The 22,226-nt window shown below is 26.2% G+C and overlaps 2 protein-coding genes across 3 annotated transcripts in view; both read left to right on the top strand.

Moving 5' to 3' along the window:
- Positions 1–22,226, top strand: part of LOC107173854 (FMRFamide receptor-like) — a 101,803-nt gene that overhangs the window by 5,734 nt on the left and 73,843 nt on the right. The gene's annotated exons all lie outside the window — the stretch shown is intronic.
- On the top strand, positions 19,846–21,588 carry LOC149057175 (uncharacterized). The gene is made up of 3 exons (XM_089224663.1): positions 19,846–20,738; positions 20,804–21,057; positions 21,132–21,588. Exons 1-3 carry the CDS (start codon positions 20,424–20,426, stop codon positions 21,418–21,420), a joined length of 858 nt encoding a protein of 285 aa, XP_089080789.1. The 5' UTR covers positions 19,846–20,423; the 3' UTR covers positions 21,421–21,588.

Genomic DNA, 22,226 nt, shown 5'->3' with positions numbered 1-22,226 from the left:
ACAATTTTTATAATATAGTGACATTTTTAAATAAAAATTAATTATACAATTGAAATACTAATTACCTTTTAAACTATATAAAATAAAGTAGCATTTGAAACAAAACAATTCATAAGTAATTTTTATCTAATTTTTTAAATTTTTTTAATATTTAGTAATATTTAATTAAATATCAAAAATAATTAAATCAGAGTAGTATTGTACTGTATTTTTTGAAAAACACTTGTTCGTCATTAAATTGAGATTTATTATATAATATTCTATTTCATATTTTTAAAAATATTTTTGTATGATATTTAAAATATACCAATTCATATTATTAATTAACAATATTAATCTTATGTTTTAGAAAAATTATTCACACGTGCCTTATTAAATATTATGAAAGGTTACTGAAATGGTAATACTAGGTATTAACACTAAACGAAAGAGTTATTTAAACGTTTTCTGGAGTTGATCTTTTTCAAAAAAGTGTAATAATAAGGATTACACATGGATGAATCATGTGTGCAGATAAGACAACGCTTATGTTATAATACAATTCACTGCTTCTTAATGAAACTTCTAAGTATTAAAAGCTTCCTTTATATACTTATATTCTGTATATTTTTACATGCATTAATATTTTTACAGTTTTTATTTGATAATTATAATTACTTTTGAATAATATACTTTTAAATGAGAAATTCTAACTTTCATAAAATTCAAATTATAAATTCAAATTAAAATGTTTATGAAATATAGAGCCATTCAAAATCCTACAAAATAATTTTAAGTTTTGAAAATATTTATTTAAAATAAGTTTTAGATAACATATTATAATTTTATGTTTATGAAAATCCATTTAAATTAAATCAAAACTTTTAATTTTTCACGAAAAATTAAAAAAAAAACGTTAATAACTTTTAAATATATTTATATGATATTAATGTAAAGTATGGTTAATAACTTTTTCATCATTATTCTTATAATAATTAATAATTTATCATAGGTATAGTAATATAATTTATATTCTTAAATTTATTATGCTCAATTTTAATTTAAGCCTTTGGGACACTGGAATTATTCATTCTAAATCAGTAGGTAGATAAAATAATATGATTTTTTTTTTATCATGAACATACGCGTAGGTTGTATTTTTTTCTTTCCGTACCAAATTGCATTTATTATGATATTGAAACCGCTATACATTATTGGTAAGTAAGTGTGCAGTGTTTTGTAAGTTTTAAAATACGTATATAAATTTATATATAATATAACTAACTTGTTTTTGTGACTGCATTTGCCTTTAATGCATTCAATTTTGATCACTTTTCAAAAACATATATTATCTTTTTAATTTGTTTTCGATAAAATGTCAAACATGCAAAATGTTATTGGTTTCGTTAATATTATCACTTAAATTATAGTAATATAAGTGAAATTTCTTTTATTCCAATTATAGTCAAAGATCTTACTACGTGGGTTACTTTCCGACACATTATTTGTAAATTTATATTTTATAATTATCTTTTTTATTTCATAGTATTGTTTACAATATATTTCAAAATGTACACTCACAAACTAATTTCACTTCATTTACTCGTATATAACAAAATAATAATCATGATAATATGAAAAACACTTTATTCCTTTTTCACAACTTTCTCAAAATGTAATAGATATTTCTGAAATATTAAAAAAAATAAACATTTTATCTCTTAACTGAGATGCATATAATATTCTATAAAGTTGTATAAAATTTTTTATTTTATTATTAGGTACTTGTTTTTTTTTCTATTTTGTCAGTCGCTGGTTGAAATATTATGATTCTTATAATCCCAAGACGCTTCATAGGTATAATAATAATAAGAAATGACTCTATTTTTTAAAATTATTTCCACCAATTTATGCATAAAATTATATTATTACTCTTAAGATCAACGTAAGTAGTCTTTTCCTGCACCCATATATTTTTTTACCAATGTAATTATTCATACCTATCGTCTTAAGTTAAGTTTTGTACAGTTTAAGATGAATGTAGTTTTACTTATCAGTTTAAATAGTAAAGATGTAAATCCACAGTTTTTAAATATATACATATATTATATACCTATGTTAGGTTAGAATTAACCTATTAATAGTAATGTGTAATATGTTAATTTTAATGTTGATCCGGGTGTTTGGACTAAAAGTTCAATCAAATAGGTATTACCTCACACTACAAGCCCGATTTTAAAATCGAAAATCTATTGGAACAAAATCAATTAAATATGTAGGTATATAATTAGCTAAATATCGTTTGCTTAATGGGTAAATACCTACACATAAAAATCATTATTATAAATTGAATTAAGTAATGACAATTGTAAGTCTTTAACTTTTCTTCGTTAATTTCTACTACACATAAAATATGTATGCCGAGTAAAATAACGTTTAAATCTTTAAGATGGCTTTAATTAAAACTGTATCACACAATAAATAAATTCAAATAAATCAGAATATAAATATTTCAGTTAGCGGGAATAATAATAAATTCTAAAATTTACTGAAACTATAACTACAGAATTCCCCATGGGCCATGGTGTAGAAGTATAGCCTAAATTGTTATTGCGAAACATTCTAATTAATGTGGAATGATAAAACATAATAAAAACATATTTATTCTTTAATTATAAATTTTCTGATATTCTATTAGATTTTGGATGAAACGACGACTGTCTTGGTTTTCCAATTATGTGTTTTTTCAAAAAAAAAATTGTGTAGACCTGAAGACACTTTTATAGTAAAAATAAACTAAAATCTCTTCAATAGCTAACTTTAAGGATGATTCCTGATAAGTACAGTTTGTTGAATAAAGTTAATAGTTAACTTTAAGGAGTCGAAACTAAAAATTTCACAGTTCTTTTTTAGTAATAGTTGATAAAATCGATTTTGTTATTTTGTTGTAATTTAAAAACGAAAAACCGTAAGACTTGACATTTTCACTAAATCATTTTTTAGAGATTGTATAAGTTTCAAAATACATTGGATCTTGTTAAAATATTTATAGACATTTAGATTTTCAACTTTTTATTTGATCATTTATAAATGTTTATAAAAAAACAACCGTACAGGTTGGTCAAAAACTTGAAATTGTAGTGCAGTACAAGATTTTTTAAGAATTCAAAAAAGTTGAAAATTTATCATATTTTAATGCATATTTTTATTGACATTTGAAGTTATAATTTTGACAAAATTGGATACCTTTTTAAAAGAAAAATATTGATTTTAGTTATTATGTTTTAATTCAAAAAATATTATTTGTAAGGTCTCGAAACTTTTTGTCACTATACATATTTATGTATTACGTATATATTATTATTTACCATGTACACTATGCAATTTGCAAAATATTTAGACAAAGTGTAAACTATTTATACAATGAAACTTTTTACACCGTTCTACTGATCGTTGCAGATATGGACTTATAAGTAAATATAAATAATATATTTATATATTATAATATGATATTATATCATCAAAATAATTTTAGGTAAATAATTTTTTTTGGCGATGTTTATGGAAAGTTAATTAAGTTTAACTTCTACAAAATTATTATGAATATAAATTATAAAACTCTCTAAAAATAGAAGCTGACAAACTGTTTCCGCTATGATTCGTTTTTTGTACACAAAGATTTTTCTTTGTAATCAAATTTAGCATATGCGTTTTAGTAACCTGCTCTAGACGAGAGTCACTCTAAATATGCTACACAGCAGAGTAACTTTTTCAATTTTTTTAAAAACTTTTTATCTTATTAAAACATTATATTATCTTCTAAAAGTTACAAGAAAAATTTTTGCGTAATATTTTTCAGAAAAAGTTAGAAGTAAATAAAGATAAATATATCATCGAAGGTCCTACTATAATATTTAAACCCCAAGTTAATGCTTAAATAATTGGACTTAGATTCTATAGTATTTTCACCAACATTTGAGGCCCTTGGGATGAAAGTTATAATATAGTTTTTAGAAAATATCTATTCGCAGATTAAACAAAATGTTAATTATTTTATATCAATCTCAATTAATGAAGTTATAAATTTTTCAAAACAAAATTATGCTTAATAAATTTAAGTAATGAACGGTTCGTAAACATTTATTGAAATAATACCTGCTGTGACTTATCCATTGTTCTATCTGATTATTCCTTATACTACGGTGTTCCTCGAGAATTTAATTTACTTTTATTAATTCATTGTTCTATATTTATGAATAAAAGTGACATTATGACAATTAAACAAAGTTCATAGGTTTTGTCATGTTATTTTTGAATTTTCGGTAAACGGAGTTCCGATTAAAATCATTTTTTGAATGCAGAAAGTAATGCATTCAAACCAAAAATATTAATATACAATCCAACATTTACTCGAGTGATAACTTTTTTTTTAGTAATTTAATTTAAAATAAATGTAAAATAAATTGTATGCAACCTAATTTCACGCGAACACGCCTCTGAGACATTGTAGGCTTTCTATAGAAGCGTATTAATTATAATAATATTTAATTTGTATTTAATTATGTCAATAATGCATTGAATAAATGATTCATAATATTATAATGTGTATCTGTGTCTACTACGCACACGATAACAGTATTATATGATGGGTTTATTATTAATGCTAGTTGTTTAGGAATTATTAAAATTATATAATTAGGTAAGTATTATATTGTTATAGAGTATACACACGCGGTGCTCCATGATCTCGGTGATCCATCACTAGCTGGTGTCTGACCTGTTAGCTGTGCCGAGCCGCGTCACGGGTGGTGATAATAATAAATTATTACTTATTAGGTATATAGTTACTTATAGCAGGTCCAACCTTTAAATATTGTCGTGGGATGGCCAATGGCAGTTTTTAACCAAACTGGATAATATAATAACTGCTGATAATGGTGGTGACAGTGGCCGCGACTGCTATAAAATCATATAATATATAGCGCTCCGTCTACTGGAATGTGCCGAAAAATCTTTGGAATCCGGCGTTGGCGTTTTATTCCATTTGAGTATATTAAATTTTGGATGGTCGCCCCAACGTGTTCGCAGCCCACACTGTCCATCGTATTTTATATACACGAACGCGGTGCGCCCCCGTCGAAAACTATATTAAACGGTATAATATACGTCAGTTCGATTTGTATCCGAAAATATAAAACCTATATATTACATATATATGGGTTATTTTATATAATATATAGGGACTTATATTTGAACGATATACCTGTATATATATATTATATGCCACGGTGGATGACAATAATATTCCCACGGGAAAAGTGCATTCGTGTCCACACGCACATCCCAGGCTTCACCAACAGTTCAATTTCCCTTTGCTTATAATATCTGTTACTAGAAATCTGTGTCCAAAATTCGACGAAATTCGTTTTATTAAGTTACTGCCATCGCACGAAAAACACATGATATATAGGTGACGTGTATAGAGTGATTCACAAAGGATGCTCATCCTAGCTTTTTATTCTTCATATTTTTCTGAAAATTTTGACTATCAAAATCAAAATTCAAAAAAGTAGTTATTGAGTTATTTAACGATGTGTTTTAAGAGTAATAGGTCCATAGTCATAATAGGTTTGGAAGATATGGTGCTATGGTGGTTTGAACATTTTAGTAATTAATAACATTAATCTATCAATATAAATATCAATATAAATATCATAAAATACTCAAATATAATAAGTTTAATAATAGATCCAATATCTATTCGTATAGTCAACGTTTTTGTAAAACCATTTCTATGAGATATCTTCAATACAAACATTTTAATATCTGAGTAACTATTTATTTGAATTTTAAATTAGTACTTAAAACGTTTGAAATTTTCAAAAAAATTACCCACTTAATAATATACAGTACAAAGAGGAGGGGGTCCTCATCGAAAACAGAAGTTTCTGTCACCACATGACACTCCTTGAGTAGTATATCAAATTTAACAAGAATTTGAAAACATCATCTTTAAGTATATTAAAAAATGTAAAGTTATCAAATGAAAAAACTGGGGTGAGCGTGCTTGGTGATTAAATCTGTATAATATGTCATTCATACAGTGAACGTGTTTACCTTTATGAGGTACCAGGAACCAGCCATATTATATTATTAACTTCGAATACTTTTACGTATACCTGGTTTTTAAGTAAATACGAAGTTTCATGTAAAATTAGCTATGGTATTATTTCCATATCTGTATTTTATTATTTTATTTTATATTTATATTTCACATATGTCTAAACTGTAATCATTTTTACTATTTTATTTTTGTTTTTAACTTTAAGTTATCTTTCTTAATACAACTTAAGATTGTTACAAGTTAACTCTCTACGTCACCAGAAGCTTCGGCTTATAAAAGTAGATAACTGTATTTTTTTTTTTTTATTTAAGCCTCAACAACAAAGGTAGGCTATAAACATTAATATTTTTTTAACACAAGTATCAAGCATTAATAATAATAGTATAAAAAAATGAGATTGAAATATAATATCTAGATTATATATTAGTTGGTATAGTTTAGTTAATTTTAAATAATTAATTAATTTTTCTATGTTGATTGGCTGTGGACTTAGAGCTTCTTCCAGGTTGTCTTCTATATTGAGCTTAGATCTGATGTCGGTAAATTTACGGCAGTGGCATATTAAGTGTTCAACCGTGGAAGTTTCGCCGCAAGTTTGGCATTGGTCAGGTTCAGATCTGTTCATAAGGTGTTTATGAGTCACCCATGTGTGACCTATCCGGAATCTGTTTAAATTTACTTTCTGGCGTCTATAAATAATAATAATAATAATAACTGTATTTGTATATTATATAAACGCAATAAAAAAAAAAACTGTTGGTTCGCGATTTATTTTGCGATATACTATACATCGTCTATATCTATGCAAATAGATACGTGCAATGATCTTAGAATAATAATAAATTGTCGTCATAATTGTATACACTCGATATAATAATATTATTAGGTATATGAAAACATTGTGAAATACTGTGGAATTGAAACTCAGAAATACCGTTCAGATATTTTGTATGGAACTTATATAAAGTTGCAACGGAACATTCAAGTATACTTTTCGCGATTAGTAATTATTACAACGCTTTTGGCCATAACTGTAACTTATAAGCGATAAGCAATTTATTTACGCTTGATAAGTATGAAAATCATGAATCACACAAACGACATTTTATTATATATATGTGGTCAATATTTGAAACTTGCGTTAATGTACGTTAATGTCGTATATCGTTTTAATATCTGCACATTTGCACTGTATAGTTGTGTAAATTAGCCCGCGTGAATTTACCATATGCGCTTCCAATTTTGATATATTACGGTTATCTAAAATTATCGTTTTGAATACACAGCTAGTATACTATAGTACGTTGTGTAATGAAACTAGAATTACATGTTTTCAAAGTGAATTTTCAGTGCTTAAAATTAAAGTAGCGTATTTTCGTACTGTGTAGTATCTGGAATGTCAAAATGCTCCGGAATGTTCGATAAAAAATTATTTTAAAAATAAACTAAGAATAGGTAATCCAAAGAAAGCATACTTTATAATGATATGAGTCATTTTTGTTTCCTTAAAGTATTATATTTTGTGGAGCGTAAATTTCGATTTCTTAAGAATGTATTATATATTATGGTAATAATATACAGGTGTTCAATGAAACGTGGTTTCTAATCTTCCAACGCGTATTTACTTCAACGGTATTGCTATATTATCAATATTTAGGTATGGTATTATATTAATTATAAATATTACATAGACAAAAAGGTAACCCAAAGGCCAAAACAATACCTTCAATAATACCACACATCCGTCGAATTTAATGTAATTTTGGTTATAATAATATACAAGGCATATTTCAATATTTCCTCGCTGAAAATAATCAAAGAAAATGATAATGCCACAAAGCGGTTTAAGTTACAGTTAAGACTATATTACTATCGTTAAATATACGCTATATTGCCTATATTTATATATCTTACTGGTAGAGACACATATTATACATTAAATTTATCAAAAACTAACATCGTGGAAGTAGTTATAAGAAAATTGAATATTATTATTAAACATTTTAAATACAAATGTATCCAGTACCGTGCGTTCGCGGAAATCCTAAACCGAGTAATATCGTTAGAATCCGCAATCAAATATTTAAATCAGATTGCAAAAGTAATCGAGGCTAATCTAAAAATAAATAAAAAATATAAAAAACAATTGTAAAATGAAAAATAATAAAACACGTATTATTTTAAAACTTATTCAGATTTCAGTCGTCTGAAAAATTCGCTTAAAAATAAAATAACTAGAATCAAATCAATAGCATGAGGTAGAAAAAACAGGTAGAAATTCGTTACACGAATTTTATATATTTTTATGTTTTATATATATAGTAAGATAGTAAAATATCAAATATTTACGTACTATATGTACCATACTAGAAAAAATCAAAAATATTATAAAAATTCAAAAGAAACGCCAAATTATTTTATTTTTATACTGTTGGATATTTTAATATTTTATATTGAGATGGTTTTTTAGAACATACACTTACATGAAAAAAAAAATACAAATAATGCTCTTACTAAAAAGAGAAAATAAAGGATAAAGACAATTTTGCGAATTCCTAAAAAAAGAGGAAAATAAATTTTGATCATAGTGGGTCATTTATATACCTACATATAGCCATTTACCTATAATACCTATTTAGTGTTTGAAATAAAACAAAAAACTTTTATTTAAATTACTTTAATAGTAATAAATAAGTCTAAAAAATCATTAGAAAATATTAAACATAATCAAACTATGTGGAACAAAAAAAAATTATATTACATACCTATATATAGTACGAAGTAAATGTCATAAATGTAATACCCGTTCCATCCGATATTTTTTTTTTTTGTTTATTGTTAAGGTTCATAACAAAATCATTTCAAATTTATAAGATTTTGAATTTTCATAGGTATTATTTTAAGTATTTCGTTTTTTACGTTTTAACTTTAATAAATTACAATATACATTTTTAATTGCATATCCCGAAGCAGAATATTTTTTTCCGGAGTTTTGTGATACATACAAATCAAATTTTGAAAGAGTATTTAATTAGAATTAATGTCAATATTAGTAAAATAAGTGGCACATGAGTACCTTTCAATGAATGTTGGTTCACTACTTTGAATGTCTAAGCTATAAATACTTGGACCTATTTAACCACCCGTTCAATATTCTTATATCTAAGTATCCTCAGAAAAATATTTAATGAATATTGAATTTTGAAATATGAAATCAAACAATGTCATACCTATATTATGTTTTCTAATTAAAACTATACATTATTGTTTCTACGTAATTATTTTATAGTCAATATTCATATAGTATACAGGATGTCCCGTGAAAACTTACCCATTGCGATATCTCACGAAATAATGGAGGTATAGAAATTCTGATTTTATAATAAGATTCACAAGGATAAGAACTACAATTATTTCATATTTTAATTTATTTTAATGTTTTAGTAAAAAAGTCAAAAATATATTTTTTTATTTAATTATTTCCAAAAAAAATTAAAGATAGCCATTTTGTAGAATTTATTTTTCTAAAAATATTGACGTTTTAAAATTTTATATTAATTTCCCGATTTTTAATATTTTTTTTAGTTTTGAGAAAAATTGCGAATTATTTGACACCGTAATGTTATCAAACATGTGATCCACCGCGCCGCGCGCATTCCCATTCGGCCGGCTGAATACTTTCCGTGTTCCTAATAGTTATACATTTTTAATCATATTTTATTTCTTCAAAACTAGAAAACATATTAAAAATCAGGAAATTAATGAAAATAAAATTTTGAAACGTCAATATTTAAAAAAATATATACTCTACAAAATGGCTATCTTTAATTTTTTGGAAATAATTAAATAAAAAAAATATATTTTTTAATTTTTTTTACAAATACATTAAAATGAAATAATTGTAGTTATTATTCCTATGAATCTTACTATAAAACCAGAATTTTGATATCTCCATTATTTCGTGAGTCTATCGCAATGGGTAAATTTTCGCGGGACACCCTGTATGGCGGTATACTATATTAGTTATTTGTTGTTCGCAAATATTAGTACCATTAGAAACCTTCCTGGTATCATAACATTTTATTTATTGACCAAAGTCTTTCCTATCATTATGGTTATCACAAAAAAATCGTCCAAAATTGTTTTAAATTTTAAATTTTACTATTCTAGTGATTCGAGCGCTATAGGTTAGGTATACCTTAAAAAAACAACATCAAAATAAACTACACACCAAATTTCATAAGATTATTTATTGTAATCTCCACGTTTTTTTAACATTTATTTTATGAGCTTGAATTGTTTGGCTTACATTTTGAAAACAAGTATGATAATAATAATAATTTGGTTGGGCACTCTTTAAGAAAAAATGTTTCTTAGTACTTTCTTTCATATTTACGAGCTTACTGTAGATTCAGAAAATTATTAATATTTTATTAAATAACAACCAACCCCCAGAGGACTAAAAATCTTATGCTATTCAATTGAAACGTTTTTAAACTAAAAAGAACTGTATGTACATGCAAAACATAAACATATTTAAATTTATGTACCTACTATTTGATTCCGTATCACGTCACAAACTCATAATTTATGATATTAAATATTTAAATATACATTTGTATTCTGTGCACGACATTTGCTAATACGTTGCGAGTTGTCGGTCCGTAAACCATATATGATATAAACATTCAATCAAGTAAATAAAACATTTGTATACTTAAACTTAATAATAATAAAAGATTACATTATTTTTAAATATCGTGCACAATGTATCTTTATTAAAAGTATAATAGTTAAAATATCATAGTATAGGGCATAGGCGTTCGCACGAAGTATTCGGGGTATGTAAAAGCATACCCTACGACTCTATAACAAAGGTTAGGTTCATTTATTTCTCCTCAAAGACCTTTTTTTCTTATTGAACTCAGTGTTTATAAATGCATAATTTAATTTTTGAAAAATTCCCTTGGAAGACGGAATAATAGATAATTGTAGTGATCACGTCGCCTACAGGTATCAGTAGTCAAGGATGATGTTGGAAGGTGACTCTTGAGTTAATTTAAACAACGTTGAATTCTTCTTAGTTAGACTGATTGGTTATTTATTTTGACAAAACATATATTTATTTATAAATATGAAAGCTGAATTTTATTCAACAAGTTAAGTATTCTGAATGATTAGAATAAATTCGGTTTGACTCGAATATTTTCTAAGTTCAGAATATTATTTATAGGAATTTTTCTAAGTCCAATGTAATTAATTTAAAGAATAGACTGGCGTGAAGGTGCTCTGGCTAATCTGGTCAAGTCGCGTCTGAATACAGGCGACAGGTCGACGGTCGTTTCGGGGTCTCTTATATAGTACTACCCTCTCCTCCCCATAGTCTACTTGCTCTTGTCGCTGTTCTCACGGATGTGGTATAATTATCTAGACTGACGGAAATGTTACTCGCCCACATACAAGCCAAATGTGCATCCCATGCAGCTGCAGACCTCGATAATTTATATTATTATTACGTAAAAATATATATTATGATATTACATTATAAAATTGGTTCTTGGAACTTTTGTATTGATGTATAACCCCACACCTTGTGTACCCCTATCAATGATCTTTTATAGTCGTATGACCACATGATATCGTGTTTCCCTAATGTTAATGATTTCCACGAAATGCTGTCTCTCTTACAATTACAAAGTTCGTCGCACCCTACCCTAGCTTGGTTTGGCTGGTACCTAGTTGATCGTGAACTACACAATGCGGGACGCTAGTCCATAGCATAATTAAAGACGTTATGGACGAGTCAAAAATCGTATGAATATTTATTAATATAAATTTACACACAACATTTATATTGTAATGGCAATAATTTTATAACTGCGCGTTTTTTATTTTTTGTAACCCTGTAAATGAAGTCGGTGTACGCTAGTATAGCTGTGTATGAAGCACTCCATATATACTTAGTAAATTAGGATATTATAATTACAATTTAATTCGATACGTATATGACGTATAATACCACCTATAGCTATTGTGTTTTTTTTTTGCGGACTAAGCGAGAGTAAAATACTGAAAAAAAAAATAATATTTTTCAAGTCATTCACTTAAAACAATTAAATATTTGTAAATGTCAACAGTTTTTGCAACTCAAGAGATAGCATACGTATCAAAAGAATGAAAAAAAAACCAAAACGAAATATATTAAAATTAGAATCTGTATTATGTAGAATCTGATTAACGCGAGATAGTCATGATTGTATTTTACAAAAGATAACCAAAAGATATACGTATAGGTATATACTTTTTTCAGTTAAAGTATTATTCTTTGGTTAGGTTAATTTAATAAAATTAACGTAACATAATTATTTTAAAGTGATGGATTGTAATAGGTTACTTAAACAGGTATCGGAATCATAAAAAATAATTATTAATTGAAACCGTTTGAATAATATCATAAAATTCAATAATTACCACACAACTAGCATGTAAAATCATGAAATAAGTCGAATATTTGTATACGTATTATATATATATTATTATTTTAATGTTTATGTAATCTTTTATTTCCTGCAGTTGTGTAACGTTTATTAGTCGAAACAGAAAATAATTAATTAGCTATAAGCCATAAATCCAATTTTAGTTTCCAAACATTTCCATACACTGCACTAACGAAATTATGATAGGTTTATGCTTGACATCGGAATCGATACCTAGCCACGACAACGGTCGATAAGATGTAAATATATTATGTATACAATGACTGATCATTATTAGGTACGAAGTCACCAAATCGGCCCGACAAACGATATTTGGAAGTGTAAGCAGTCTCACGACTATTATAATAGTCGTTAACATCGCCATCGCGATGCACTCAATTGAATTGCGTTAAGTAAATGGCCAACTTACGGTGCCTGTTCGTCGCGTCTTGATTGTCAAACACGGAGACGAACAACGGCTTTTGTATAAATTAAATCGCATAAGCAATAATATACCATTATTACGTGTACAATATAATACTATTAAGTACAAGTGCGTCGTGAACGCAAACGTCCGTCGTCGTATATAGTAACAATAATACGGTCCTATAAAAGCGTTCCTCATCACTTTTGCAAGCTCGCAACCACTCGACGCCACGAATACAATATAATGTTATATATACCTAGGTTAAGGTAAACATAGGCCCGTTGATACAGCCGACGATCCGGTCACTCGCGATGTACAGATTTTCTACGGTAAACGACTTATTATTCGTTTCACACACGCACGTACCACGCGCCATTCACTAGTTTCTTTCAGCGACGATTGACCCGCGCGGGTTTTTATTTCCCAAATCATTTAACCCTGAATGCCTGTGCAGTGAACGAGAAACTATGTTCGATTTATTTTCGTTTCGTTTTTTTTTTTCTCATTTTTAGTTTTAACCACTTTAATCATATTGATCAGCATTACGAATGCTACTTTAAAAATTAATTTTTAGACACTATGGTTTTTTTGAGTTTATAATAATGATATAGGGTGTGAATTATTATATTAATATGTCATAAAATATTACACCATATTAAAAATACTGTTTTTTTTTATAATTTAATAGGAAGTTAATTGAATCGAAATTTTTGACATTAAGCTCATTAAGACCACGACAAAAGCTACTTAAGGAACTTTTCTTTTACTGAGACAGGATAAAATGCTGCATAATATCTGAATTATAACATAAAATTGCTATGCATGCATTTAAAGCACTTATCAATCGAAATAATAAGTATGGTACTTAAGTGTTAAATTATTCTTATCTTTGAACAATTATTGCCTTTAAAAATATGTAAGTATGACTAGTGTTTTTAGTTAGTAGAACAAAATCGTCCAAAGTAAAATGAAAAATAAGAATTACATTAATGATTATAGTTATAACAAGGAAAAATATGAAAGAATAGCTTTAAATTCCATTGGATTTGACCATTCGGATATATATACATATACATATCTATATTTAGGGTGACGAGAATAGATTTGTTCCTATGCTTTTAAGATACTGCTTAGATCCAAGCTCTATATATTTATTTTTGTTAAGACAGGTTTTTCTATAAGTGGACTGAATCTTATGATAGCCCGATCTAATTTTTTACGCCCCGACTTTATAAAAAATAATATTATATAATACCTTTGGGCAACGTGCGTGAACTTGTTTTTTGATGTGGAAGAAATGAACAAAAATACATTTTGAGATGTTAAAAATTGTATTTTTACACACTTTTCTTAAGGTCGCTTTCACGTCTGTTTGTCTGTTTGTCTGTAATCAAATATTGTGCGCTCGATTTGAGGCACTTTTTGACGATGAAAAAATCTGAATATTGGTATAGACCTTGGTCTTGGATGACAATACAATAATCCGTTGTCATTTTGGGACACGGACCTCCAGGTAGGCGATGACGGGTGTGCAAAGTCATCTCCAAGGAAGTAAAGGTATAATAATATAATAATTTAACCATAACAACTACCATCTACCAAAAATATAAAAAAAAATTTTTTAAAACACACTTTTCTAAAAAAACATTTAAAAAAAATTATATTTAAAAAAATAATGATAAATTTAAAAGTGTGTGGTGCATCATACAAAACATTTAAAGCCGAGCTAAGTCTCACATACACTACCTTGTTCAATCCTGTTTATAAGATAGTGACTAGGAGTATATATGTCAAGTGTAAGAGCACCACACACTTTTAAATTTTTCATCATCTACTTTTTCAACACCCATACAAAGAGGATTACATATATTATATTGTATATCATATATATTATTCAGATAATACCCAATATTAAATCATATTTTTATATAAATTATAATTTAATATTAAACCATATTTCAATATTGATATAATACCTTGCATCACTACAATTTACTACTCCAGATATGGTTTTTAATTAATTTAATGCACTAAAGCTATAACACAAAATATGCATATATTTGTAATGCTTTTAATTGTTCGTATATTGATATAATTATATAGGAAGTCACTCACTTATACTTATTTTAAGTTCTAAAGTATTAAAAGTAACGAAATGGCTTAAAGTTATTTTAATGCTGCTGAAAATGTATACATAAATTAAAATATATTTGAAATAATAGCAATTTTGGAGTCGTAACTATTGAAATAAATATTTTAATTTTTTTGCATGACGTTACGGTTGTTTATTTTTTACTACGTAGTAATATTGTAATATAATATAATAATAAAAATTATGTAATTTATGAATTTATAGATACAAATTCATTTGAAAAAGAATTTGATGTTTATGTTCAATGTAACTTACGTATGTAAACTATTACAATATGATTATTTACATTTATATCATTCACCTAAGCAAAACCGATTACCTATTCGAATATTACTTATTTTATTTATTTAAGTTTTTTTACTTATCACATAAAATGTCTACATTTATTATCATTTTTAAACTACTCATGCAAAAAATAGTTTTTTTTTTTTCATTTTCCTTGTTCATTTAAAAGTTCGAGTTATTATATTATGTTGGACCTATTTATTTGAAAAAAAAAATGTAAGACTAATATTATACTGAACTTCATATTAAGTATTTATAGAGTTATAACGACTGTGTTACACGCCGCGGTAGTTCGTTTCCGTCTTCAAGGGCACTTACAAGTGACAAATAACTTTTATACTTTTAAACATTAAAATAATAGTAATACTATTGTGAGAATTCTGTAGTGTCACATACGTTTATACTGTAGTGCACAAGTACTGTATAAATATTTGAACTACAAATATTTGTGTGACAATTATGTACTTATAACAGTTATAACAATATCAATATATGTATATATATTATATAAGTATACCTATATATTAAATTATAGCTAGTGTGTTCAAACTTCAAACCAATCAAATTATAAAATTAATACAAGTACGTGTGATGTATCCTTTGCGTTTTGTATTCGACTAGTTAACATACATCACAGTGACCAGTCGATACTTACAAGTTACAACGGATATAATATGTAAAAATTAATAATAACGAATAATAATTATATTAAAATCAACATAATATTATAATCAAATTATAATGTTTGCGTATCTCACATATAATTAATTTCATAGGTATATTTATGGTTGAATGGAAATAGAAACATTTAATTTACATAAATGCATAATATACGAGTATACCTACCTATTAAAAAAAAAGAAGAAAAATGTATGTCTTGAACACAAAATATTGATAAAATATAACTGCGTATTTATATAGATGAACTTATTATTTTAGGAGGTATTCCTTTATTTTTTAAATTTACAAAGAAAATTAAAACAAAGTATAAATAATATTTTCAGCATTGTTATAAAAATAATCCATTTTTACAAGATGGTTTTATGGTGGTTTATGATAAATATTTGAAAACCTCTACCTACATTGTCTTTTATTCAAATATATTTCCTTTTCATAAGATATGAAAGTAAATTAATACCACAGTAAATAAAAGTATTTCATTTATCCTTAACCGTTTAAGGTTTATTTTAATAAAATTTAATGATATTTTTAATAAACATATAAATTAAATTAATGTTTGTTCCACAAGCCCAAATTTATTTTATTCTTTAATTAGCTCTTATAAATGATTATCAATATACCTAATCTAAAAATAATATTATATAAAATATTAGTTTATAATATTATGAGTAGAGTATAATTATAAAATATTCTCGTAATATTTTTATATTTTCATTATTTAATCAAATCTATGTCCAAATTTAATTTGACGTTGCGTACATTTGTATGTATTTACTTAAAATTTCTTTCAAAAAGATGTATCAGTCCAATATATGTTATTAAATTGAGACCATTTTCATTTTACATTGATGATTTGATTTACCTAAGTTACTAAACGCTAAAATAATGTGTCTTTAGTTATTCGGGAAAAAATAATTTTCAAGTTCCATAAATGTCCGACACTTAGATTTTTATGCTTTTGTGGAGTTCTGTTTAAATACAGACATATTTTTAAAATAAAAACAACTTTTTTTACTGTAAATTGTTAAGATACCTAATTATTTTTTTAACCTTGATATATACGTCATAAAATACAAATTTGAACGAGTAGTATATGATAATAGTCGGACACAAATCAAAAGTAATTATTTAAAAAATATACCTAATAATCAATAAAGTCGAAACGTTTTGTACTTATAAAAATTGTCTTCCGAATATTTTAAGTACTGGGAAAATAGTACATAATATATTTAATATAACTGATACAGCATTTTTTGAAATTATTTGTAGGTACGTATTGTTTTATTTATATAGGTTTACATATTACATATAATATATATTATCCTTATATCCTAAATTACAGCAGTTCCCAAACTTTTTTTATCTCGCGGTGCCCTTTTTTGAAATAAGAGGTTTATATGGTGCCCCACATATAAAAAATAATAAAAAACCAGAAAAATGTATAATATATACTATGAAAATACTTATTTAATTGTAATTATACATATGTTATAAGATATAAATTATATTAAGATTTAGGTATATATTTATCTGTATATATTAAATTAATGGAATGAATGATAACATTCTACGGCAGTCCGGCGCCATTGTAAATACACTACGGCGCACAGCTTGGGAACCGCTGCAATATTGTATAATATGCCCATGAAGTCGAATAACTCTTTTAGTAAGTATACTTAAATATTTTTTGAATCAAAATTTGATAAAGGAAGGAAGGATGAGTTCGGTGAATCGTAATATACATGTCAATGAAGTTTTCTATAAATTTAATTAATTCCATACAGTACGTACTAAACAAATCTGAAGCCATGATCAAAATTCCAGGATTAAAGCCTAAGTATCAACATTAACAGTTAATTAACCTAGTTATCATTTTCATACTCCATTAAAATTATACGATTTAGTAGTTTTATTGGTGATTTTGATAATCTTTTATACAAAAGGTTTAACTGAAACTTTATGTATTATAATACAAATCATAAGTTTTAAACACATTTTAAGAACTAAAATTTTTCAACAGTCTCAAGATTTTAAAGTATAAGTAAAAATATTTTAAGCTTATATAATTTTAATTTTCTGCACAAAGAATTAATCTCAGCTTCCAAAGAAAAAGTAAGTTTATATCATACAAATTAAGTTTTAAAAGTTGAACTTATTTCGTGCTTTGGGACTGGGTAGCCATTGTAATAGTACCCACTGTTATTTAGATAGATAATCTAACTTAATCACGGCTTCAAATGTTTTCCTAGGCGACTATACGCATCCCTCAACAGCCACAATAGTGCTTGCCTTTTGACCCGGAAATTGGAAAACGTAAAATACAGGACTATATAGATTAACAATTTATCTGAGAGTGAACGAATTACTATATCATTATAAAAATGGAGCTAAATTAAGCTTTTTATATTTGAAATAAAAATGTATTTCTATAAACTATGAAGAAAACATTTTACATTTTGAAATTGTTTTTTTATTTTATTATTATTATTTTTAATTGGATTATTTGATATATTTGTTCATTATGAACTACACCTAAAATATGTTGATTTGAAAGTCCAATACCTAATTTAATTTCAACAGATAATCCAATTGTTCAAATTAAGTACAATCAACATATAATATTATTATATAGAAATATTTCGACATTTATATATGAATTCAAACTTAAATAAAATATAAAATGTTGAAATATTGATTATACTCAACTAATATTAATAAATAAGTAGATACTCTTAAAGTAAAATAAAATAAATAAGAAATAAGAATATAAATACTATACATAATAAGTTATCATAATATGATTCAAACATATTTTGTATAATATTTACAAGACGAATGGTTTTAATATTATAGATGTATTTAAATAAATGTAATAAGTAGATAATATCATCCACTCCCATTTGTGTCGATTGAAATTGGACTATTGAGTTGGTTGGGAAACGTGTAATGTGCATCATAGTATATCAAATTTCAGTTTCGCAAGGGTATAAATAAAAACATGCAACTATACAAGTCCTGCAGTAAATATGGTCATCTCATCCACTCACGATGTATTATTTGATTAAGAACTAAATCAAATTCTGATTTTTTAAACTTTTAATCATACTTAAGGGCCATGATTTTAAATGCTTAAAGTTCTATACCATTATAAGAATGACCTGTTCTGATACTAACTAATTTTTCTTGATACACAATTATGAAAACTGCTGTTTTTGTTAAGAACAAAAGTCTAAAAATTTTACAGGGAAAATAGTAATTCACATTTGAAAAGGAGAAATTGATGTACACAATACACTAATTTAATGATATAAAATTTTAAGTACGAAATATTTACACATTTTAAACTATATTATCCTCTATAATACTAAAAAATTACTTATAATGGAAAAATTAAAGTGAACGTCATACTCGATAAATCACTTTGTACGTTATTTGGAATTCGTGATGAGGTTTATAACAATTACCAAAAACTGTTTGTCTACTGTAAATGTATATAAATTCATGATAATTAGTATTATATACTTCGAGTCTCCCCGAATATAATTTTCACACACTAATCTTCAATAGAAAATAGATTTAAAATAATACATATGCAATATTTGTTGTGGATTCAAATATATATATAATTTGTTTTGGGTATATATTTTAGATGGGACATTATTTTCTGAATGATATCGTTAAAATCGAGGTCGTTTTTGTTCCGCAACTGTGAGTATGTACAATGCGGTGAAACACGATTGAGCACAGTCCCTATTTTGAAAAAACCCGATTGAGCACGGTCCATATTTTTTAACAACCCGATTGAGCACAGTCAAATAAATGCAACGTTGCCAATTTTTTTGTCCGACTACAACCAGCTAGACTACACGCGTATTTTGAAATACTAGTACTATGAAATGGAAATATTTGTCAATCTGTGTGCTTTACTAGTCGTGGTGATTATTTTCAATCGTGGTTTCCCATATTTTGAAAAGCGGCACGAGTTTAATCGATAAATAATATACGAGTCGTGTAGGAAATTAGGATCGACGTAATCGTAAAATCAAAATAGGTACACTCATGCATTGTCGATTACGCCAATTAAGATTATCTGTACGACTGTAAGATTGGATATTATTTGTTATCTACATAATATAATATAGTCATATAGAAGTGGGCTTTTGTATTGCCAAAATGGCAAAATATAAGTAACTTAGACTCAATATTATCAGGCGTTAGTGGTTAGTGTCGTTCGTCGTTACGCGTTAGTACGTTACACCGTTTTGTTTTAGATAACTTTTTTTATATACATAGAACGCGATGGACATTAGTGAAATAAAAGTTATTTTATCCGAGAGAGGAAAAGAATTAGCCAATGTTGGTGCTTTTAAGTACAGATTTATTGGATTAATTAAAAAAGGCGAGTTATTAAAATGGCGGTGCACAAAAGATACATATAAAAAAATGTGGATATTCCTACAAAACGTATGTGTAGAATATACAGGAAGTCAGTTCATATTAAAAAAATTACACGTTGACTTTGAAAAGGCAGCCCACCAAGCCGCGTATGAAGTTTTTGAAAATGTACAATTAATAGCTTGTCGGTTTCATTTAGGACAATCATGGTGGCGAAAAGTAAGAACAAAATAATTTCAAATCAAAAAATTATATATTAATTGTATTCTTAATTATTATTATAGATAAACAGCGATTCTATTCTCAGAATAGCCTATAAAAAAGAAAACGACGAACTAGGAAATTGGCTTAAGAGTTTTTTTGGATTAGCTTTTCTTCCTAGTCATGAAGTAGCCGATGCATTCGTCGAACTCATGAGTGTCTGCCCAAATGATGAAGTCTGCTCAGAATTTAGCGATTATGTTTTCAATAATTATATAGATGATGAATCTTCATTTCCCCCAAATATATGGGCTAAAGAACCTATGTTTGATCCAAGGTAGATCATCCAAAGTCTAATTATTAAATATAAAAAAAATGTCAATTTAATTTCTATGAAATGTTTTTTTTTAGAACAACAAACGCTGTTGAAAGTTTTCATAGAACTTACAATTCACAATTTTATAAGTCTCACCCACACATACACTTGGTAATTATAGTTTTACAAGAAACGCAAGCTGAAACGATGACAAAAATTCGGTCAATTGAAACCGACAGTTATAAAAGTATGAGTTTTATTGAAATGCAAAAAATTAATGCAACTATAATGGCTTACGATGAATATTTAAGAAATAAATGTTCTAAAGATTTACTAAAATATTTATTAAAAGTGGGAAATAAGTATTTAGGGATACCACTTTAAAACGTTGACACATAATACATATTGTATAGCATAATAAAAATATTCAAATTAAATATATAAATTAACTTTAAGACTTTTAACTTTAACTTTTTTTTGTATAGGAGATGAATTATATATATATATTTATAGAACAAATGAACTTTTATTTATTATTTTATTATTAACGTTTTTTTACACACACTTTTATTTAAAAATTAAACTCAATTTATTACATCAATAGGTAAATTAACTTTTAGACTAATCCGTATAGGACTTGAATTATATTATATATATTTATAAAAAAATGAACTATTGTTTATTATATTATGTAATTATTATTTTATTATTAACTTTAAGACTAATCTGTATTGGACATAAATTATGTATATTGTATATATTTGTAAAATAATTTAATTTTATATTTTTATACACTAATTAATAGCTTGATCATTATTATAAAATAATTCCTGTAAAAATTTCAATTTTTTTTTTAAATTTTTATTTTTCTGTGTGAAATGGCAACGTTGTACGTATTTCTATGCTCAATCGTGTTATATTTTGGATTTCTATTGTTTAATTGTATCTATGCTCAATAGGGTAATGAAAAAGGTAAACTGTGCTCAATCGGGTTCCAGCCTGTACAATGCGCATATTATTATATAAATCATCGTCGTCATTATAAAATCCAAAACATGTGATAGGGTCGAGAAATACAGTTTTCATACGTAGTATTATGGGGCATTATTAATTTTTCACCTTAATACCTTATCAAATTTCCATTCAAGGTTGAAGAATTTCGGGCTAGCGGACCTAACGCGTAAATACGT

Source organism: Diuraphis noxia, unplaced genomic scaffold (genome assembly GCF_037042655.1).
Source record: "Diuraphis noxia isolate RWA-SAM2 unplaced genomic scaffold, SU_Dnox_SAM2 contig0003, whole genome shotgun sequence".
Lineage (NCBI taxonomy): Eukaryota > Metazoa > Arthropoda > Insecta > Hemiptera > Aphididae > Diuraphis > Diuraphis noxia.
Note: the sequence above shows the minus strand (reverse complement) of the source record. Positions and strands in the feature narration are given on the sequence as shown.

Bases quoted from the DNA above. Each gene is read 5' to 3' on its own strand.
- LOC149057175 (XM_089224663.1), top strand. From the start codon at position 20,424: ATGGACATTAGTGAAATAAAAGTTATTTTATCCGAGAGAGGAAAAGAA. The intron at 20,739-20,803 runs GTAAGAACAAAA...TTATTATTATAG, and splicing joins GACAATCATGGTGGCGAAAA to ATAAACAGCGATTCTATTCT. The intron at 21,058-21,131 runs GTAGATCATCCA...GTTTTTTTTTAG, and splicing joins GAACCTATGTTTGATCCAAG to AACAACAAACGCTGTTGAAA.